Raw genomic sequence first — 24,201 nt, forward strand, 5'->3', positions numbered from 1 at the left:
TGGGAGAGGGGGAGGGGGATGTAGCCTTCCAAATTAAAAGATTTTTGCTGTTTGCTCGAAAGTTTAATATTTGAAATTTTGTTCCAGAAAATTTAATATTTAAATTTTTTTTCCCAAAAATTTAATTTTTACGTAAATAGCTGTCGATTTTTGAACTTTTTTTGCTAAAAAAAACACTATTTTTTTTAATAGCTACAAATTTTATAAACTTTTTCCGAAAAAATTAAATATTTAAAATTTAATTTTTGAAATTTCTTCCTAAAAATTATTTATTTTTTTGTGAAAAGGTGTGGATTTTTAAAAAATCAGAAATGTTATATTTTTATTGGCAATAAATTGGTAAGTGGAGAGCCAATTCTCAGAAAAACCCTGAGAGCAATAATGTTGTCCTGTGCAGCAAGATATGGTGATATTGCATTGAAAATACCAAGAATGGGTTGTGATTCCTGGGACCACACTATTGACATTGTCAGATATAAATTGTCAGATTCAACAAGATATGGAACTACTTTTAAAAAATAATTCCGGAGGTAAGAAATCTTTCATCGAGGGAGACCAATGGATTTTTTATTTTTATTTTTTAGTGTGTGATTTTTTTGATTGACTCTTTGATGACTCTTTGATTGTTGGAATCTTTAACTGTTTTTAGGTGTAGATCTTGGCTAGGAGTACTAATTTTAAGCTAAAATCCTTATTTATGTTAATACAACGTAATTTCTCCTAGTTATTCATATTATAACATTTTACACATTTTATGTTTTGTATATATCTGTATATATACCTACATCTGAGTATATGTTGCCGCCAATGTCAGAGTTTATTTTCTTCCCCCACCCCTCCTCGTCACAGCAGCTTCAACTGATCTAATTATACATCATGACAACTAATCGGCTCTCTTCCAAAACATACTTCATACTGTTAAGGTTGTTATGTTGCTTTTTAGTATATGTTTTTCAACAACTTGAAAGTGCTCCTAATTATTATCAGTACTTAGATCCATTTCAGCAGACGCAAGATATTAATTTACCATTCGAACCCCCTTTGTCGTCTCTATGTACTTTTAAGTGTCCGGTATTGTAGCCTTAAACTATTTTTCCTCAGGACTTACAGCCATTTTGTATCAAGGATATTTCGCACTAGTATATAAATAAAGGATATTTAAATAATGTAAAGTGTGTCGTTATTGTTTATTTTTGTTTAAATTAATGTTCCTTTTGAATTTTTAAATCAAAGTATGTAATCTTTATTAATATAAACAAAGTAAATGTTTGTTTTCTTTTGGAATAATTATTGTATTATGCCTTAAAATATCAAACCTTATCTCAAATTAAAATCTTACTATGTAATGAGTTCGAAACAGAGACAAAATAAGTAGTAATATAATATAATAAGAAAATTAAGTAAACTGCGATTCGAATGGAAGAAGTTCTAAACATTTTTAGAGTCTTTCTTATCAATTATATTTTGACTTGATTAATTATTATTGGAAAAAAGTATAATATGAGGCAAAACAGTGATTAACACTTCGTTATGATCCAGGCCGTATCAAAAGAAGATACGGCTGGCTCTTAAATATGACCCAACCTTAGATTGCCTTCCCGAATCCTCGCAGTAGTTTTCCTTACTACAGCAACCCAGTGCTTGGGTTTCCCCATCCAGATTTGGAGTTTTACATATAATTTTGAGGTCTTACATTTGTAGAAAATGTATAAATTTTTGGGTTTTTTGTATATTATAGAGATAATAACGTACACTTTCAGTATGTGTTGTAAAGGATAAACAAGTTTCATATTAACTTTCAGTGAGAGCATTTTAGACTAAGTGAAATCGCTGTTTTTTCCTCATAACAACCATTCAATTTTTTTAAGTAATAAACATTACATATTTGTGTTTAAAAATCCATAGAGAACATCGATGTCAACAAAGAATATAAATAACGACGTATAAATTCCATTTATTTATATATAGCGGTAGTACAGGGCATTGCTCGGTGTAATTAGGCGTCGACTAAATGACAAATTTTGTTTTAATAATATAGAAGATAACTCCCCCATAAATCCTGTGTTACTTTCCGTTATTTCATGAGTACACTCACACGTAGCTACTCAATACTTATATCAATTCATATGTGTCTATCCTCAAGAATAATAAAAGTATGAGAAAAATAATTAATATATTGGTATGACTGATGAGTAATTTAATCTCCAGAGCGCTCACCAATAAAAACAAACAATATTCATATGCCAGTGTTTATATTTAATTCAAATCTTATCATAATCTAAATATACGTGAGCTATCAATAATAACAAGAATAAGTAGAAGCAGTATCCTTGAAATACACGGGGCAGAAGCTATCTATCCATCCACTTTGGTGGGCTCTTTTGGGCAAACGCGGGCAATGCTCAGTGAGACGTTCGTTTGCAAGGTTACAATTAAACTTGAGGCCTCTAAAGGTGATTTTGAGGTAATAGCAATCTGGGCTAAGATGTTTGGGGTGGTAAGCTCCGAAGGACACGTCATGCCTTTTCATGTGTTCCCCAAAGGACTCAGAGTCAACAATGATGCCAACTTGGATGTACTAGAGACCAAGGTGAAGTCCTGGATGGCAGTAGGACTCAGTTCCCAGCCACACCTAGAAAAAAAGTATCAAATGGCTCTAAGATAATTTAAACGACTTCATCTCACCGGACTTTTGGCCTTCAAACTAGCCGGATCTTAATACAACTGATTTGTGTGTGTGTGGGGCACGATCAAATGACACACCAACTGATCCCCTACAACACCAAAGACGAACTATTCAATCAGATGAAGAAGGAATTCAAGGATTGCCAAGGGACCAATTGGTGAAGGCCTGCTCGCCTCGTATTGAGACTGTAATTGGAGGCTGGAAGTGATTTTATTTAATAAAATAAATCGGAATCCAGCATATTCAGACATATACTTTCAGACTGACAGAAAGACAAACTTTGCTTTATTAATATTTCAAAATATCCTTGGGGCAAAATGGTTTTAAGGCGATAGTACCTAAAGCCATCTTTTCTATTAGTTATATTTATGAAATAGTTATTAACTAACCATATACGTATTATATTTGAAAATATAGGCACACAAAATTTACGTAAAAATATATGTCCTTCTTAGTAATTAACAAGGAAGTAAATTTAAAAAGAAATTGTATCAAATAAAACTGGTTTATAGCATGTCAATTACTTTTTGTAGCATCATTGTAAAAGAAGAGTTTATTAATCATCTTCACGGACATAATATACATTCAGATAATAATATGTGTCATAAGTTTTTATGACACCGGGTGTAGAAAAAGACTAAGACCGACCTCTATGTAGTCATTAAAATAATCATAATTTATCAGGATGATGTTTTACATAGACAATATTTTATATTTTACAATTATTTATAATATTTTTTACTATACAATGCACATTAATTTTGAATCTGGGTACAATCCGCCTCAATGACAACTTCCAACCGTCTCCAGATCCCCTTGCACACATTGACAACGTAGTCCTTTACCATGATCCTCCACTGCTGGTTAACAGTGGTCTTAAGGGCATCAATATTCGGGTGCGGACTTTACAGACATTCTTCTTAATTTGCCACCAAATAGAGTAATCCACTGGATTCAAATCTGGGCTCTGACGGGGCAAAGGTTCTTGGACAAGAAGTTCATGTTCCTACCCATCCACTCTTGTACAATATTAGCAGTATGGGCCGCAAAACCATCCTGCTGAAATACGTACGTGGCCTTGTTGGTATAAAATTAGAAGTATCAGGACTTTATTCAATTATATTATTTTTATAAAACTTCAAATTATCATCATTAATACAGTTTTTCTTATGCCATTGAAATGCAAATTTTCTATAAATCTTAAAGCCCAGCCATAAATCTTCACTTTTTCTCCTTCTTTATCGGTGAAAAAGGAATTAAAATTATATATAACAATTATACAATGAAAATTAATGTTTTTTAATGTTCAAAAATAAAATATAATTGTTATACTTATTTTTTCTTGTTAAATGCATAATATTATATTTAAAATATGTTAGAATTAATCATAAGAAAAGTATGTTATATTGAAATTGTAGGTCCAATGCATTTGAGAATAACTACAGTTAAAAAAATTAAACTACCTATAATATACATGTTATATTTTATACAAATAGTAATGTGTATAAATTTTATCTTACACTATGGAAGACATGCTACAAAAATTAACATAAGTTTTTATTTTTAAATTTGACATCATTTTTATTAAATTTTTAATCAGACTTCGATAATAAACATTACAATTATACATTTAAACCATTTGAGTTGTCTTTTTTCGGGTTTTGATGAAGATGATGGAATTGTTCTTTAACGTATTACATAATAGTTAATCCGCTTCTTGGAAATAATAGCTTTTTTAATTATGAAGATAGTTAGAGGACAGGGCAGCAGTTAGTTCAACATTGTCGTATAAAAGATTCATGTCGGGTTCTCTTCTCACACCTTCATTGAGAGTTTTACCATTTTAGAACACAAATTATCCAGGCTTTGATCCTTTTCTTCAAATTTGAACATTTGGTAAGTCATTCAACCTTGATAAAAACTGAGTGAGATAATGGATTAATATTGTGACCATTCTTAACTATACAACATTGGCTAGGAAGTTATATTTATTCATTTTTTAATACAAAATTGTATCAAATAATTATTTATTACATTATATTGATTATAAATTGCAAATTGCATTTTTTTATTTTTTTATTAAGACATTAAATTTATATGTATTGCCATTTTTTTTAAAGTGAATAAGGAATCGGTTTAAAAATACAAAAACAAGTTAAAAGAGGTAATTAACAGAACCTAGAACCAAACAACTTCATTTTCAGGGGCGTATGCAGGGGACGGAGACATGTGACCAGTATAACTCCGACGACAGTCTCCTTCCCTTATAGAAGAGCAATAAAAATAAGTCGTGTAATTTGCCTTTTAGCAGGACAGTGACCTAAAACATACTGCAAAAAGGAGTCACTCAAGAGAAGCACATTACTGTCATAGAGTGGCCTTGCCAGTCTACGGACCTACATCCAATCGAAAATATTTATGAGTGACAAACTTAGAAAATCAGCAACTGATCATCTACATATATATATATTCTACTGTATATACATTACGTATGTAGTTTGAAGCCAGTACACATACATATTAAGATACAAGAATCTAGGACCGCTGAAAATACTGATTGCTGCTCTAATAAAGGACAAAAACAACACAAATTTTATTTTTGAAATTGAAAACATAATTTTTCTTTAAAGCCAATTCCTCCCCCTTAGAAAATATGAAACGTACGCCCCTGTTTGGTGTATGGATCCCTTGTTCTAGATTTCATAGATGAAGCCAGGTCTTTTCATAATATTCAAACTCTACAGGTTTGGCCTTTAAAGCCTTTTTCTAAAAATTAAGTTTTTAGGGTATAACTATGATTCAGTGCCATATTTCGACATGATTGTACAGGTTCAACCTAAATATGAGGTGAATAATTTTAAATGAGGAAATTTCAGTGATTGCAATGATTTTACATGGATGATCAATATATATTAATGGTGTTTGAATATTTTAATAAAAATTAATAAAATATAAGTGTTATTTTGAACATTATAAAGTTCCAATGCCCAGAGCTATATTACTCATAAATACAAAATGGCCATGAAATTTTAATAGATCAAAAGGAGGTGATACTATCAATTAATAGCTGGTAATTGGAATGACCAATGTTGTAATTAAATAATACATTTTAAGAGGAAGAAGTCCCAACTTGTATAATTTCATTATACAAGTTGGGACTTGTACAGACATTGCAAGTTGTACATAGTAAATCTAAGAAAATACAAGCTTGAAAAAGGCTGATTTATAAAACTGGAAGCAATAAAGGCAAATCTATATTGCGTATACACGTCTAAGTGTATATATGCATATAGATTAGGGCTAAAACGGTATGCTAAACCCAAGGTTCGGTAGAACCGCGATACACCCTTCATGGTACTCGGTTCGGTACGTTTAATAGTAAAATTGTGTTGTTGTTTTTTTAAATAGAATTAATGTATTTTTTCAACCACAAGGTATTTCTTTATAAATATTTAGATGCACAAAAGTAAAAAATAAAGACATAAAAGGAAATTTGCGTTTGTATAAAAAAAACATCATTTAACATTTTAGTAAAAAATTAATTTCCTTCTAAAAAACCGAAAACCTCAAATAATCAAACCAACAAATACGACGTGTCATATAATATACATAATCAAATACTGTTACCTAATGTACTTAACAAAAAAACAAAACCGGAAAACAACCCAAGTAAATATAATAGGAACAGAAAAATCCAACTCAATCTGTATTTTCTTACCTATACTTATTATATCGCCGAATAATCATTCTAAGAGTACATTCATACCGAAGTGATATTGATGGAAAATATGTAATTAATTCGGCAGGATAACTCCCCGATGAGTCTTACGATAGGGGAATCCACCGAGAAAAAGCAGTGCATCTTGCTGCAGCAAATATTAAGATAGTCCTTAGATTTCTTGAGTCAATCACCCTATCTTCTGTGAGCTGTTGAGCAAAAAAAATCCTCTGCATATTACTGACAGCCCCACTAATTGTTTTTTCCTCGTGTCTGGCTCCTGCTTCCTGTTAGAAGGAATACTGAATAGCAAAAATGCTTCCCAATATCTTGCCTCAAAATCTAAAATATACTTGGAGTTAATTAATATACAATCCTTTATAATTTTGAAAAGTGGGCAAAAAAACAAAAGCGTGTTTGATATCGTTATATATTCTTCCACAGTATTTACAATATAGAGAAAAACTTATCAACCTATTTGAAATCTGATATTGTTTTATTCTTTTATGATTTATTTTCTGTATAAATAAATTATTTCTAAATATACTTAACTACTCTAATAAACAAAAGTTGATATAAAATGTACCCCCGTTACATAATACTATTTTTGATGCAGATGTACCTGGAGTTGCAAAGTACTATAAAGCTAACTTGGAAACATTGGGTAATTAATTTAAATTATTCCTCCACCCTACTACTGGGTTTTTGTCAATTGGGATATATTTTATCCTTTTGTAAGTCATATTCTCTTTTTTGCATAAACAAATACATAAATTATTTTTTTATAAAAGAATGCTTATGGATTAAAATCTTATCACACCAATCAAATCTATTAATAAAAAATAATCAAAATTTTATAATATCAAAATATTTAATATGTGATTATAATATATATATATATGTATACACGTACTGCACCGAAGGTAAAGACGTAACGAACTGTAATGGTCGTACCAAACCGAACTGAACCGTAGTACAACCCCGTACCGTACAAGCCCTATTATATATACGAGGTGTGTTGAAACAGTAAGGTGACTTTTCAAATTTCGCGTACCACGTATATTTGATATCATAGATTTTTTTATTCTCTTAGGTTAGTCCATTAAAAAAAGAACATATATTTATTATTTAAAGCTATATAATATGTTTAGTTTGTTTGTAAAAGGCATACAAGGTTATAAGTATTTGGTGTGTTGGGCGATTTTTTCCTATTGAAAAACATGGATCAAAAAATTTGCATGAAATTTTGTGTGAGAAATTAAATTAGGTGCTCAAAACAGTTGAAATGTTGACAATGGCATACGGTGAAACTATTTTCCGTAAAAAAAGTGTTAATAAAAGTTCAAACTCTTACAAGTAGATGCCAATAACGAGCCTCTCTCTGGACGCCAAAGCACGTTGATACAATGAAGAAAACTGTTTTTGAAAATAGTCCAATGACTATTAGAGAAGTTGCTGAGGATATTGACATATCGGTTGGCTTTTTCCATCCAATTTGTTGGAATGTTTTTGGGATTAGTCGAGTGTCAGAGAAGTTTGTTCCAAAACTTCTTAATTTTGACAAAAAGTTCGTCGATTGAGCATTGCCAATGGCCTGTTGACAGACGTCAGTGATGACCCTGATTTGCTCAAAAGGCCATAAATGATAACGAATCATGGGCTATAATATTGAAACCAAATCCCAAATGTCCAAATGGACGAGCACTTCTAAACATTAGGACTCTCACAAAAAATTATATAGCTTTAAACAATAAATATATGTTCCTTTTTCGAATTTACTAACATAAATATATATATATATAGCATACCAAATATACATTGCCCGCAAAAAATGAAAGCTAATCTACCTTTTTTGAATATTCAAATGATATTTCAAAAAAATTGTTTTGTTATGTATTCGTCAAGTAAGTTGGCTAATTTATTTATACTCCACAATATCACTATAACTATTTTTTAAATAATCTTAGTACTCAAATTTTGTCTCAGATGAACATATAAATATTATAAGGATGTACATATTCCTCTTCTGCTGATATCTAGAGTTGCAGCAACAGAAATACTTCAAACTCATTTGAGATTCAAAAATTAATTAAACTGATTTCCCTAATGAGACTCAGTACTCTTATTATTTTAAGATTTATCGATTAATATTATGTAAAAAATATGGAAAATACAAAGGCTTAAAAAACATTTAAAATAAAATAGTATAATTTTTGTGAGAATTGAATGAAAATATCTAAAAAAATATTAGTATGGTATCTGTATATAAATGATATATCCTTTTTTCCATTTTTTAAATGGGGAGAAAAAAAAAGATGAGCCACATTAAAATGGAAGGAAGGAGGCATCAAAAACAAGAACAACGAAAAAACCAGAAATGAAAAGTGTAAGGAGTATATAAGCACGTAGGAATTATTACTGGGCATCACTTGAATTAGATAAGTCTAATCAATCAATTCAAATAAGAATGAAGTCTTTCCAAGGAATTATATATTTAACATTTATTGGAGCTTGTTTTGGTGATAAGCTCTCAGCATATGGAGGATTTCCCTCTGAACCATTGAATCAATATTCATCCGGTGGCCTTGTGGGATCTGGCTCTTCTTTCCTTCCCCTAGCCACTAGTCCCGTCATTGTTGATACTATTGCTGCCCTTGAAGCGGCACTTCCTGGAATCCCCGGAGAAGACTACCCCATCTTAGCTGAAGTACCCGAGACTTCTTTCTCTTGTGAAGGACAAGTTGAAGGAGGTAAAGTAGAGCAAATATTAAACAATAGAAATACAGGACATAAAAATAATACTATTTTCAGGATACTATGCCGACCCTGACACTGAATGTCAAGCATTCCATGTCTGTGCTGCTGATGGAGAAGGTGGACTAGCCAAATACTCTTTCCTTTGCGGAAATGGTACCATTTTCAACCAAGAAGCTTTTATCTGTGATTGGTGGTTCAACTTTGACTGCTCTCAAGCTACTGCCTTGTACTCCAAGAATGAGGAAATTGCTGCTGAAAGATCTGCTGCTGGTGCAGCTGGTGGATTAATTGGATCAGGCTCTGCTCCCAAGGGCTATGGTGCTCCAACTCCATCAGGCACTGGATACCCTGCTCCAGGACCAGCTCCATCTACTTATGGTTCCCCTCCTCCTGCTCCAAGACCAGCTCCCGCTCCATCTGCTTATGGATCCCCTGCTCCAAGACCAGCTCCCGTTCCATCTGCTTATGGATCTCCTACCCCAAGGGTAGCTCCCAGAACAGTTCCAGCTCCTGCCCCAAAACCAGCACCAACTCCATCTTCATATGGATCCCCTGCTCCTCCCCTAAGACCAGCACCTGCATCATCTGCTTATGGTTCCCCTGTTCCTATTCGAGCTCCCTTTCCAGCACCATCTGTTTATGGTTCTCCTGCTCCAATTCCTTCTCCCATCCCTGTTCCTCCTCAACCTTTTTACCTTTTTTAAAAAGTTTATTCATTGAAGGAATGTTTTTTATTCAATATCTAAATGCCTCTATTTATAAATTTGTAATCTTTTGAAAAGGTTCAATAAATAAAAAATTATGAACTTACATTAATATTTCATCTTACTCAAAAAAAAAAAAACCCAAAAAAACCGTGTATGGGATTGAAAATTATATTTATTTTATTTAGTCGAACAGATTTACGTAGAGACATTCACCCCTATAGTTATATTTCTCATAATTCCGAGATCCTAAAATGAAACTACTTGATAATCATATTATATTTTTTTTGTTATTCTAGGATTATGCTCTGAGATATTACTATACATTGATACAAGTTTTGTCTGTGTAATTTATGGGGTAAAATAAACCATAAATTCAAGTTTTTTTGGGACCAACTTAGCGGGGTATGTTACTTTCCCGACGAAATTTTTTTGTCAGTCAAACCTTTTGTACCCATCGTTTTAGTTTTTTTTTATATTACAAATATGCAATTTTTCAGAGAAAAATTTCAAAAGTACATAGAAAAATTTTAATTTTTATGAAAAAAAAATTGAAAAATTTAATTAAATTTCAAGTAATTTATTTTCTTGTAAATGCAAAAGTTCCTCAATTTTGGAGCTAACTTTTTTTTTTTTTTTTTTTTTTCATAACTTAGAAAATTAATAATTAGGTTGTTATAAATAAGAATCAAAATTGCAAATTAAATATTACTTTCATTATTCCGATTAATCGTCCCAAAACTACTATCTATACCCCAAAGCATGAAGTGGGTCTAATGGGTGTATTTTTGCGTTTCGAGACTCTTCTCGAGACATAACGTGAACTTAAATTTTTTTCCATGTTTCCATGCTATCATTACCTACCTTAGCTATTAATTTCAATGGGACAGCATTAATTTATTAATGAAAAATAATTTAGAAATTTTCAATTTAATATAAAATAAAACCAAGTAGACTTTTTCTTGCATTTCTAAAAAATTGAAATGATTTGAAAAAAATTTATAACTCATCTCTTATTTAAATATTTTTACCTACCATTTGATACTGAAGCTAATTATAATTAAAATTAGACAAAAAAATGACTTAATTATATTTAAATTCGAAAAAGTTTAGCAGAGTCTTACATTGCATATTTATTAAATATTCTATTAGAAAATCAAAACTTAAACTGAAAAAAATCAAACAAAATTGCATTTTTTTTTTGTTGAGAGTATATCTTTTGTAGCTGTTTTAAATTCTTTATTTTTTGTTCTAATATAATGCAATTTAAAAAATATATATTAGCTTCCAAATAGTAGTTTTTGTATTACCCGACCCATTTTGTGTGAATTTTTTTCAAAATAACTTAATAATTATTTTATTTTTCGAATGTTGGAATGTTTTTTATCAAGTATTATTTCCTTTAATTTGCATCTATAATGAAATATTGATCGGAATCGAAATTTTATTTTACAAACGTGATTTTTAAAAAAGGCTTTGAAGGTCAATATTTTTGCAATTGAATTTTTTTATGTATGAATCCCATGTTTTATGGATTAAATAAAAATATTAAATGTGTGTTTCAGCTGGGGGTCTTTCCATGATCTGGATTTTATTACATAGTGTTATGTTGAAGCTTTGATGTAAAAGTCCACACTATAAAAATGAATTATTGTTAATTTTGTACTATGAAGCACTTCCCATGTCGTTGTCAACGAGAAAGCAAAATCTTAATCTGAAGAAACAAGTTAATCCGGGGAACAGAAAATATGTAAGCAGTGGAGGAAAGAGATTAGCAAGAGAACAATTTTGTAGGCACACGGGCCTCCATATACTGTTAACATAGCCATCGGTTTTTACCCGGAAAAATATGTTATCACTTATTTCACAGTGCCTGGTAATTTTTCATTTAACTATTGTGCCTCAGGACATTCTGTCTTGGATAATTTTGTACAGCAGTACACACTCGAGCAACGCTTGCAAATTATTAAAATTTATTACAAAAGTGGTGAGTCTTTGATCCAAACTTTAAGAGCGTTAACACCAATTTATGGTCAACGCGTAATCGACCTGCAAAATCAACAATTCAACGTTTGGTGAAAAAATTTGAGTCCACATACACGCTACATAATGTTCCTGTGCCAGTGAGACAAAGAAATGCCCGAAGTGTAAAAAATATAAACCGCTTGACCACATCTAACGTGGGGAATTCGTAAATTGGGCTGAAGGAAAATTCGAAAATGATCCTGATTATCAACGTAAAATCATCTTCAGGGATGAGGCACATTTTTGGCTCAATGGCTTTTTTAACAAGCAAAATATGTGCTATTGGGCCGAAAAAACCCACACGTGATTCATGAGGCGCCATTACATCACCAAAAAATTACTGTTTGGTGTGGATTGCATGTTGGCGGTGTCATTGGGCCTTACTTTTTCGTCGACGATGACAATCGCCACGTTACTGTGAATGGAAATTGTTACTGCGCCTTGATAACCGATTTTTTTTTCTTTTGGCTCGAATTGGAAGATATGTGGTTTCAACAAGACGTTTCCACTTCACACACAGCAAATGTTACAATCAATTTACTAAGAGTAAGTTTGGTGAGTCTTATCTCCAGAAATGGACCAGTCAATTGGCCGCCTCGCTCGAGCAATTTAACGCCTCTACACTATTTTCTTTGGGGTCACATGAAAGATCTGGTCTATACCAATAATCCGTCGACGTTAGAAGAGCTCAGAACAAATATTCAACGCGAAATTGCTGCAGTTTCAGCCAATTTATGCGGAAAAGTAGTCGAAAATTGGGTTCAACGATTGGACTTTGTAAAACGTGCACGTGGTGGTCATTCAAACGACATCGAATTTCATTCATATATTAACTTGAATGTATTTTAATAGCAAATAAAGAAATCGTCGATATCTCAAACCGTTTCCTTTTTTATTTTTTTAAATGTGAGCGCTGTTAATGAAAAACCTTTTATAAACACTTAAAGCCAATATAGTCTACTAAATATATATAAACTGGAACTAAACAAATAATATAAATGAATGTAAATTTGTATTGCCAAAATTCTATATTAATTCTCTTGTCTAATATTTTAACCAAGTTTTTTTACATCCCCTTCTTGGTATTACGCTTAGAGAGTTGACCCAAATTTGAATGCACCCCCAAAACTTTCTTGTAATTATTTAATATATGTTGACGACCCTTGCATAATAATTTGAGAAAAATTGTAGTATACCAGGTTTGAAATTTTTGAGGTCAAATATTTGACAAAATTACCTCAAGGTCAAAGAGGTATTTTATTGGGTAAAAATATTCATAGAGAATATAAATGTTTAAATAACTATTTAGTCACGTTTAAAGTAGATCAATATCATTAAAACCACAAGAGAAATAGCTATTTAAAAACATGGCCTCGAGGCTGGAACTTTAGGAGCCTTTTTGAGTTTCTATTCAATATTAAGCTATATGGAAAATTTCAAATAATCAGAGATGGTGCCGTAAAAAATGTCCATTTTTTGATCGATGTGGCGTGGAATTAACTGAATGAGCTGTTATACAAATTTATACCTAATTTTTTTTCTTTGAGTTTCAGGAACTTTATTTTGTGTTATTTTATCCGTTAATACTTTTTAGGAACTATATTAAATCGAAAAACCAACATTCAATTAGTTAAATTTGATGAAACATATACAGTTGGAAGGCTACGTTTAAGAAATTAAAAAATATAATTAATATTTGTAACTGAACAGTTATTAACCAAAAACTATAATAGACCGATTTGATCTGGTGTCCATTAATTTTGCATTAAAATATTTTACCTCAAGACATTTTACCGTAAACAATTTTGCCTTAAAGCTATTTTGCGTCTAGAATACTTAGCCATTTTATATTTATGAGCTTCAATCGACGTTATTGTATATTTTTGGTAGAAGCTAATATTCCTTTATAATTTTTTAATCACATATGTCAGGTTTATTTGTAAAAATACGAATTGAATAGTTGTTTTATGTTGAAAAAATTATGGAATAATACTCTTGCCTCATATTATGTTTGTTCCTCAATTAATCAGTATTTTCCAATATGAATAATCCATCTCATCCTTAATGGTAGTTATTGATAACAGAGAATTGATTAACACTTCTTCTATTCAAATAGCTGTCGCATTTTTTGTTTTTTTGTTATTATACATATTTTATTAACTATTTTGTCTCTCATTCAAATTCACTACATAGTGAAATTTGGATACATTAAAATTTTGCGGCATAATTCCATCATTTATCGAACAGAAAGCAACTATTTAATGCTGTTTATATTATTTAATCATTAATTGATTAAAATAGAATAAAAAGGTAGAACGTAAGAAGGAAAAAAGCGTATTATTTTGGTGAGAAACACTAAAACATTTAACACTAGAACGAAGGATTCAAACGATTCCCCTTAAAATAGGGTGGATATCAAAAATGATACCCATTAACTTTTTAATAATTGAATATGTAATAATATTATGTTTGGCAAATGATGATGACCTAGAACTTCCTTCAAAATGTTTTCTTACATAAAACAGGCTGAACTCTTTAATTTCCTAACCGTTTATCCCAAATTTTGTTATCCTTGCCAAAATACATTTGACTCTCCTAAAAATTTGGTTGATTTATGTTTTTAAGGCAGGAATTTAGTCACTTGATTGGATACCGGCATTTTTTGAAATGATGAATACTTACAACAATTAGTTGTAAATAAATGCATATAGCATTTAGAAAAATTAATAATGCTATTCAACAAAATTACGTACCAACAGGCTAGTCAAAAAACTTTTATGGGGCCTCAAGTCCTCTCCCCCTCAAAAAAAAAAAAAAAAAAAAGAGGCTAGTGACGCCACTGGTGGATACAAACTTGTCCTATATATTACACACACGTTTAAAACCAGTTCAAACCTCTATGTCTTAAAACGTTTTGAACAAGTTAAAAATATCTATGAATTGTTTTTAAACTGTAGTGACGCTATGGCCACAGTGCCACCATACGTTTTAGACTTTTAGTATTTTGTGCTACTGTTATTACTCTAAGCTTATGAAGCACAAAAATCAAATGAACCTGTTGTGCAAATAAAACTCAATTTATAACTTCAAAAAATTCAACCGAAAGCGAACAAACTGTAAAGACTGAACTGCTCTTTGCTGCATATTTTACAGAACACATTATTACATTTGCCAGTATTGATCATCTTCGATCACTTTGAGAAGAAGTATTGACGGATAGTATAATAACTCACTATACGAGTCTGCTCTGAAAAGTTAGCAACCTAACAAATATAATAGACATTTTTTCTGACTTTTTTATTTCCTTTTTCAAAATAGTCTCCTTGTAATTCTACAGTCTTCTCCCAGCAATGATCCCTTCTCTGCAACCGTCCAAATAGAACTCAGCGTTTTTCTATAGAAAGTAATTGTTCACAAAGCCTCTTCATTTGACAAAAAAAAATTTCTAGTGCACTGTTTAGACTGAAAAAAACAAAAACATGAACATCAACTCACTTTAACGCCTACATAATATCCGTACGTCCAAAATGGGTGAAACTTTGGTGTCAACAGATGCTAAATAGAGGTGACAAGCTTTAATTTACGAGTGCTGCAATCTTCAGGCTGTGATCGGAAAGTCTTCAAATAACATGTGTATTAATATTCTTGTAGCATTGGGTATTTGTTTTTTTTAAATCATTCAATGTCTGGATGAAAAGTTCACTGTCAACTCTGGGTCAAAGGAGCATATATAATTCAAAAAACGAGAGACGAGGGTGATAATAAAAAAATGCCCACTAACAGTAATAATTATAAAAAGGAAGAAAATAAGAGTTGAGAATATATGAGTAAGCCTAAAAAGACCCTAAATATTGATTTTTATCATATTATTATATTTAAAAAAGAAATACAAAAATATCACAATATTTATTATTTACTAACTGGATCCCGATATTTACGATATTTGTTTTTCGGAAAATGAAAAACCCTAGAAGATATGAATTATTTGTAACTGTAAAAATTATATTTTATCCTGTCTTTGTAACCTGGTAGTCTGGTACACAATATTTCAAGTAAATAGGTCACTTAATATCAGATAGTCATATTTATTTCGATAAAAAAAAGGAAAATGTTTGTTTAAGACAGACGAAGCATTCAAATAAATTGTTTTTGGTTTTTTTTGTTTTTGCCCCTTAATTTACAAATGTTCTGAATACTCAAGAACTTCAATAAAATCATTTTTTATATAATCATAGTATTTGAATTTCGTATATAATAAATTTTAAACATTTTTTTAAGATGTATTCTAGCTTCTTCTAAAAAAAACTGTTATTTTCCTTATTGCTATTGACAGCTACAATTGTAGAAACTAAAAAACTTTGAACTCATAATACTAATTTGTCTACGGAGAATCAGTGCTCTATTACATTTCTATTAATTTTTGTAAAAAATATTGAATATCTACACAATGTTAGTAACATTTAAAAAAATTAATATAATTATTTTATTTAAATGAACCATTAAATCAGTCTATATTTTATTTTATAATTTGTAAAATGAAAAAGTCTTAAAAACACTGCTATGATATACATTTATAAATTAATTATCTTTTTTCTATTTTAAAAAAGTATGAAAAAAAGATGACCCACAAAAAATGGAAGAAAGGAGGGCATCGAAAACAAGAACAACAAAAAACCAGGAATGAAAAGAGTAAAGAGTATATAAGCAACGTTCGAACTATTACTGACCATCATTTGAATTAGAGAAGTCTAATCAATCTATTCAAATAAGGATGAAGTCTTTCCAAGGAATTATATATTTAACATTTATGGGAGCTTGTTTTGCTGATAAGCTCTCAGCATATGGAGGATTTTCCTCTGAACCATTGAATCAATATTCATCCGGTGGCCTTGTGGGAGCTGGCTCATCTTTCCTTCCCTTAGCCACAAGTCCCGTCATTGTTGATCCTATTACTGCCCTTGAAGCGGCACTTCCTGGAATCCCCGGAGAAGACTACCCCATCTTAGCTGAAGTACCCGAGACTTCTTTCTCTTGTGAAGGGCAAGTTGAAGGAGGTAAAGTAGAGGAAATATTAAAAAATAAAAATACAGGACATAAAAATAATACGATTTTCAGGATACTATGCCGACCCTGACACCGAATGTCAAGCATTCCACGTCTGTGCTGCTGATGGAGAAGGTGGATTAGCCAAATACTCTTTCCTTTGCGGAAATGGTACCATTTTTAACCAAAAAGCTTTTATCTGTGATTGGTGGTTCAACTTTGACTGCTCTCAAGCTATTGCTTTGTACTCCAAAAATAAGGAAATTGCTGCTGAAAGATCTACTGCTTCTGGTGGTGCCGCTGGTGGATTAATAGGATCAGGCTCAGCTCCTAACAGTTATGGTGCTCCAGCTCCATCAGGCACTGGATACCCTGCTCCAGGACCAGCACCTGGACCAGCTCCATCTGCTTATGGTTCCCCTGTTCTTGCTCCAAGACCAGCACCTGGGCCCGCTCCATCTGCTTATGGATCCCCTGCTCCAAGACCAGCACCTGAACCCGCTCCATCAGCTTATGGTTCCCCTGCTGCTGCTCCAAGACCAGCTCCGGCCCCATCTGCTTATGGATCTCCTGCTCCAATTCCTTCTCCCATCCCTGTTCCTCCACAACCTTTTTACCTTTCTTAAAAAGTTGATCTATTAAAGTAATGTTTTTTTATTCAATATAAAAATATGTATATTTATAAATTTGCAATCTTTTGAAAAGATTCAATAAATGAAAAAGTTATAAACTTAAAATTTTATAAATGTGTATTTATCAATGTTCAATCTGACTAAAAAAAATACGTGTATATGATTAAACATTATAATTTCTTTATAATTAGTAAAAATACTCTTGCATTACAACCCTTTTGAAAATACTGTATGATTCAATGTATTGATTTGTACTTCTATGTAATACAAACTTCATATTATTGAGACCGATAATAAAATTTGATCGAGTCATTCCTGTAATTTTATTTTTCCTTCATTCGATCATTTTTCCGTTCAATTGTTCATTTTTGAATTTATATTTATTTAAATAATATTTATCTAGTATAAAAAGTCCAACCTGAAAAAATACTCATTAATATATAAAATCATTTTTGTCACGTAATACATAAAAATGAGCCTCATTCATAAAAACAAGCCATCCCATCGATCCAAAAACGATACTCTATATTTTTATTAAATGGTGTCCAATTTCTTCAAATTGCTTTTGTATTTAAAACAAAAACTCAAAATAGAGGCATCACTTTTATTAAAGGCAACCTCCAATTTATTTTCAAGAGCATCCCTCCTTTAAAAAGTAGCTGAACCGACATATTTTTTCTGAGTTAACCTAACCTTATTTACTGGAAAGGTTGACCCGTGGTATAAACAATATAGGCAAATGCTAAGTGTGCCGTTCATTCAGGGGTGCCATAATGGGCGCGGGGGGAAAAAAAATATTGACCCCGAACCTAACTCAATTTTGGGGCCGGGCTTTATTTAACCAACATTATAGTTGGGCCGAGTTGTCCTCATAAGACTGAGATCTGGTTGGTCGCTAATTATCAGGCCCAGCAGGTCATTATTTATTTTCTGGCTGATTTGTTTTTGGAGAGGCCTCTGATTTGTATTTAATTCCTTGCCGTGTGAGAAAATAAAACTATTCCCGAATCACTTCTTCATATTTTCGGCTATAGCCCCACCTGAATGCACTGCTTCAACTAGTTAATAACTGCATTTCTTAGTATGAAAATAATAAGTGCATATCAACGGTATACACTTACCAATGAATTCTTTTGACTATACATATATTCGTGCAGTTGTAATATTTTTATTTTGCAACACTTGTCTAAATTTTTTTCCTTGTACATAGTTCAATTTTATATTTTGCATTGGCTTGGGATGTTACATTTTTTAATTGTTCATTATATTATTAGAGGTATTTATATTTTCTTAGTATATGCTAAATGTTAAAGGCAATTAATAAATTCAGCTTGGTGTAACATTATAATATTGAATATAAATATTATTGGCTAATATTTTGTATAGAGGCTCAAATTGATTCAGATTGGCCCTGTTCGATTGCATGGTTGATCACAATACCATATAAATGAAATTTGAATACAATAAGCAATAGTAAGGAGTGGCGTCAAACGTCATCCATTCGCCTTTTTTTCAACTGGTATTGCCTGAGGCCTACAAATGAGTAACTAAATTTAGCTAACTCAAAGATAAAGCTATAAAATCGACTAGAATTACGCACGCAAAGACTTGCAACTGCAAATTATAGTTTAAGACAAATGACAGAAGTATAGAATTGTTTTGATGATCCCCATAGACATCCTGGGTTTTCATTACTTAAATGTGGGTAATCAAATTCATGTCATTTACAGGGTGGACAAGGTACTTCCGGAATAACTTTAACGCCTAATTATGAGACTTGTATGCGAGATAGAAAGATTATTATTTATACATTTGAAGGCCAAATTAAATGTAAAATGATTATTCATAATGAAAGCCTTTGTTTTCGATCTATACACGGCGTCTGAATGCGAGGTATGCCTTTGCTACCTCGTGCAGATCCAATTCCTTCATTGTATTGACGATGGGCGCCTTCAAGGCTTCAACTGAGGCATGATTATTCTTGCAGGCATTGCTCTCCTCCCTGCCGACAGGTAAAAACCATAAGCATTGAGATCCGGGCTGTTGGCTGGCCAATAAAGCGGAGGTCAAAAATAAGGCACATTTTGTCCTAAGAACTCTTGGACAATCTTGCCCTTATGAGCAGGTGCTGAGTGTTGCTAGAATGTATATGGCTTCTCATCAGTGTCTTCATTCATTCATGGGATGGCAATGTCCTTGAGAACGTCCTTGTAGACCTCCTTGGTCACCTACTGGTCCTTTTGGAAGAAGTGGGGGTCATAACTTGTCCCTCCGTGATGATGACTGGCAGGACCATAACCAAAGCCGGATTCTTTGTTTTCATGACTGGTTGGACCTCATCAGGGTCCAGAACGTTCCATCTATCGTTCTTACGTTTATGCTTGGCGTCAATGGTGAAGATTTTTTCGTCCGAAAAAAACCCGCAAGTAACCATATTTGGTTAATAAGAATCTTGTCTTTGCTCATTCTGTCTGCCTTATTCTGGCCTGTGAGCAGATGCTTTGAGGCTCTGAACCTAGACAAGAAACGCAGGTCAATCCTGATGACATTTTTGATGGTCCATTTGCTCACGTAGCAGTCCTAGGCCAGCCTAGCCATTGATATGTCTAGATGAGGGTCAATTGATCGTTTCAAGCTAGCTATGAGCCTTTTTGTCTGGATTTCAATACATTTCAACTAATTTATATAGTATTTACCTTATAATTGCTTTTATTAAGTTAGGAGTTTAAATGCAATTATTTATTTTAGAATATGATGGATTTAAAATGATGAGGATTTCAACGGTTCTTTGAAATATTTGATTAGAAATCGATAAGATCCAAGATCATTCTTGCATTTGGGAATTTCGATACTACGATAACTCTTCCCCAATTATTTTTGAGACATCATATATATATTCCAGTTGATGTTTGTTCAACTGCTAAAAAAGTATCATTCGTGAGACTTAATGATTTGTATCTGAGTTTAACCCATTCATCAGGTCAACATGATAAATCTTTTAAAAAGTGAAGCTGAGAGAAGTCCATGGTAATTGGTTGTTTCATTCATTTCTCTTGGTAACTTCCAATTTGTGAGGATCGTATATTTACCATATCATCCACCACGTCCAAAATACTTTCAATAAGTCCGCCGTGACAAGCCAATCTTTTTTAACATTTCTTTCTCCATAAAGTATAAGTGCAGTTATGCTAGGTGGTGGTGGGGACTGGCATTGTTGACTAATGAAACAAACTAAGGGCTTCTTTGCGGAGCTCTCTGTATAATGCCGTTGAAAAACTTTTCCATATTTTTGATATCGAAGAAATAATATCGGTCATTTCAAATACATGAATTTTATTCATAATATTTTCTTTTTCTTTTAAGATCCGGGTCGAAGAAAGGGATGCTTTGCTCCTCACTATTTTGGCTGTCTTGGAAAAATAGGAGGGCATGTTTGGAAACTGTTATGGTGTAGCATCCTTGTTTAATATTCTTATAGAGATATCCTTACGCCGCCAATAGTTGTTCGTATCTCCAGATTGAATTTTATAATCTGAAAAAAAAATGCGAATCACATATAGCAGTATACTTTGAAGGCTCCTAATGGCTAATTGTTAAAAAGAGAGAGCTTTGATCCAAAGACTCCGTCATGCCTTATCCTTTGGAAAAATATGGAAACTTCTTTTGGCGGGAGGAGGATCCTTCTTCTCAGACTTAGACAGCCTATAGCCACTAAGGCACCGAGGCTCGAGACACAAAGTTTTCCTATTACTTGAATGAACTTATACTCAAACAGTGTAGTCAAATTTCCTCCGTGAAGTGAAAATGAATCGTAATTGGTAGACTTGTTTGAATTTATCTTTCAATTAAAGAGAAATACGATCTTTTATTTTTATAATGTGTGGGATTTAGTTTAAAATTTGTCTCTCCTTTTACTCAAATGTTTTTGTATGTTATGTTTAAATTTTAAAATACCAACTTATACATAGTATTCATGCTCTGAGAACCCTATGTAAACATATTCTAATTTATTATATTCAGATATGTGGCATTCATTGTAGTCTCTGGAAGAGAGCGTATGACTTGACATTGACAAATACAATTTATCTATTTTATTACAAATAAATAGATGTAACTTTTATCATTATGCAAATATTCTAGAACAACTTTTATACATTAGTAGGATTAAATAAGAGCCTTTAGCCTCCTCGTGGAATTTGTTTTACAAGTGTACTTTGTTTCTTTGTTGTTTCATTCATTTATAAATTGAGTGTTTCACTTTTTCATACTATTAAGTAAATCTGAACTACAGAACTGTTCATTGATCATTGATATTATGCACTTAAATAATTCATTTCGAAATTTAGTTGTTAGTTTGTTTAGAAAAGGCTGCAAGAATGGTAAGGCTATTAGTTAAAAGTAATAGAGGTGGCTTGAAATTGATAGATGATAGTAATTAAGTCTATAGAATAGATAAAAAATATCATTAAGATACTGGAAGTGTGAAAGTACTGGATGTAAAGTAAGAGTTATCACTGTTCTTGAAAATGATGATATATCAGTCTCTAAAGTTATTAGAGAACATAACCATCCTTCGAATCCCTCAAACCCTGAAGTCTTAGAGGCAAAGTCAAACATAAAGTATCTTTCTGAAAATAGTTTGGCTTCCTCAAGAACTATTATTGCTGGAGCATCGTCCTCCTTAGATGAACATGCCATGGCTTCGCCATCAAATTCACACCATTTGTCACGAAATATTAGAAGATTTTGCCAAAAAATAAATTCATTTATACCAATTCCTCCAGGAGAAACTGGATATACTATTCCTGAAGACTTTCAGTTTTTAGAAAATTGCAAAAACTTTTTATTGTCGGATAGCAGAATAAATGATCCTGATAGAATTCTAACGTTTGGAACTCAAAATGGACTCGTGGATCTTCGGAATGTAAAAGATTAGGCACGTTGAAGTGTAGTCCGGAAATGTACTACCAATTATTCCTCGCCTTTTCATTCTAATACCTGGAAATCTCAGGAAATACACTTGAGACTTTTATATGCCTTGAAGAATTTGTACCCTACCTTGAATCCTGATACTAGACTTCAAGAAGGCTATTATTGATAATTTTAGTAAAATTTTTGTTACAATAAACATAAAGGGTTGCTTATGTCATATGGCGAAAAATATTTATCGACATGTAGTCTATCTTGACCTCTGAAAAGATATCTTACAGACACAGAATTTAATAACAAAATAAAATGTTTAAGAACCTTAGCATTTTTACTACAGTATGACCCCAAGAAATCGTCTGGTATTTTAAACTTCACTACATTGGAGGGGAACGGGCCATGGTGATAGACGATGATGGAACATGTGAGGAAGGTCCCAAAGAGGATTGATCAGGGCCAATAACAGTGTGGAGGAATTCCATAATAGGCTTCAAAGTTCAATTACTAATATACATCCAAACTTATGGAAATTGTTTGAATATTTGAAAAAGGAAGGAACCTTGGCCAAGGAAAAGAAGTGTAACATGGACATAGGTGATGGCATATGACCCCCCAAAAAATACATGGATTTGAATTATAGAATTATAAATCAAATATTAGACTACAACCCAACCGAAAAATTACGTTATTTACCAACCATTGCGTAGAACTTTCACACATTTTGAATTACATCAATCATTTTTTTAGTATTAATAAATTTAAGGTAGTGTTTATCATTTAAATAAAATATTGTAAATGTAATAATATGTATTTTATAATTATTATTTCAATACAAAAAAATGATTTAAAAGATTTAATTATTTACACATCATAGGATATTATGAATTATATCATACGATAGCTAAAAGATTTTTCAAAATATTTATTAAAGACACAGTTCCTTTAAAACATTTATATATCTTGCACATTATGAAAGTACTTAGTCTTAATTTTTAACTTCTCTTTTTTTCATTAATTCTCATTTATTATCTGGAGAGCTTGAGAAGATATTCATATATCCAAATATCTTATACTAAAATCTGTGATCTAATAAAATATGATACTTCAATAAAACAACACTATTTTCTTAAGCATCAAGAAAATTGAATCAAATTTTCAGGAATTACAGAATACAGTATTGTACAAAAGTTGATATTTTTAAATGCCTGTAATTGAATGGTATAATATGAAATTCGAGATATGAATATCTTCCCACGCTCTCCAGACAAATAATGATAGATATTAAAAAAAAAGGAGATGTTAAAAATGAACACAAAGTACTTTCATATTGCACAGTAATAAAGATTGAAGGTGCAAATGTCGGGTTAAAATTTATGTACATACTTTGTATCGATAGATTAGATAAAAACTTCAGAAGATACTAGATAAATAATGCATTAAAGTCCATTATATATTTTATTTGATCCATTACAACATATTTGAGATTTTGAAGGCTTTCTTGAGATGACTTATTTTCTAGTGAATGGTGCAATCAAACGAAACAAAGGATTGAAAAAAAAATTGAACATGGCAAAAGAGGTTCTTTTAGTTGGAGGAAAATCACTGATGTTTCATAAAACATTCAGGCGGCAGTAGAATTAGTAAATGAACGTCAAATGTATGATGCAGTTATGTCTATTGATTTTTCAAAAGGATTTGAACCTATCAGTC

General features: G+C 31.8%; 2 protein-coding genes and 2 long non-coding RNA genes across 4 annotated transcripts; 2 read left to right on the forward strand and 2 right to left on the reverse strand.

Annotated features, from left to right (window-relative positions):
- Positions 1–2,235: 2,235 nt before the first annotated feature.
- On the reverse strand, positions 2,236–7,035 carry LOC139907157 (uncharacterized). The gene is made up of 2 exons (XR_011783573.1): positions 6,405–7,035; positions 2,236–4,607 (listed from the first exon to the last, which is right to left on the reverse strand). It is a non-coding gene; the product is annotated as an uncharacterized lncRNA (long non-coding RNA).
- Positions 7,036–8,822: 1,787 nt separating this feature from the next.
- On the forward strand, positions 8,823–9,971 carry LOC121128979 (uncharacterized). The gene is made up of 2 exons (XM_040724607.2): positions 8,823–9,154; positions 9,216–9,971. Exons 1-2 carry the CDS (start codon positions 8,872–8,874, stop codon positions 9,863–9,865), a joined length of 933 nt encoding a protein of 310 aa, XP_040580541.1. The 5' UTR covers positions 8,823–8,871; the 3' UTR covers positions 9,866–9,971.
- A 4,979-nt stretch (positions 9,972–14,950) lies between these two features.
- Positions 14,951–15,574, reverse strand: LOC139907187 (uncharacterized). The gene is made up of 2 exons (XR_011783630.1): positions 15,411–15,574; positions 14,951–15,352 (listed from the first exon to the last, which is right to left on the reverse strand). It is a non-coding gene; the product is annotated as an uncharacterized lncRNA (long non-coding RNA).
- Positions 15,575–16,550: 976 nt separating this feature from the next.
- Positions 16,551–17,679, forward strand: LOC121128981 (uncharacterized). Its single transcript, XM_040724608.2, has 2 exons — positions 16,551–16,944; positions 17,006–17,679. Exons 1-2 carry the CDS (start codon positions 16,662–16,664, stop codon positions 17,557–17,559), a joined length of 837 nt encoding a protein of 278 aa, XP_040580542.2. The 5' UTR covers positions 16,551–16,661; the 3' UTR covers positions 17,560–17,679.
- Positions 17,680–24,201: the final 6,522 nt, after the last annotated feature.

Source organism: Lepeophtheirus salmonis, chromosome 14, assembly GCF_016086655.4.
Source record: "Lepeophtheirus salmonis chromosome 14, UVic_Lsal_1.4, whole genome shotgun sequence".
Lineage (NCBI taxonomy): Eukaryota > Metazoa > Arthropoda > Copepoda > Siphonostomatoida > Caligidae > Lepeophtheirus > Lepeophtheirus salmonis.

Bases quoted from the DNA above. Each gene is read 5' to 3' on its own strand.
- LOC121128979 (XM_040724607.2), top strand. From the start codon at position 8,872: ATGAAGTCTTTCCAAGGAATTATATATTTAACATTTATTGGAGCTTGT. The intron at 9,155-9,215 runs GTAAAGTAGAGC...TACTATTTTCAG, and splicing joins TGAAGGACAAGTTGAAGGAG to GATACTATGCCGACCCTGAC.
- LOC121128981 (XM_040724608.2), top strand. From the start codon at position 16,662: ATGAAGTCTTTCCAAGGAATTATATATTTAACATTTATGGGAGCTTGT. The intron at 16,945-17,005 runs GTAAAGTAGAGG...TACGATTTTCAG, and splicing joins TGAAGGGCAAGTTGAAGGAG to GATACTATGCCGACCCTGAC.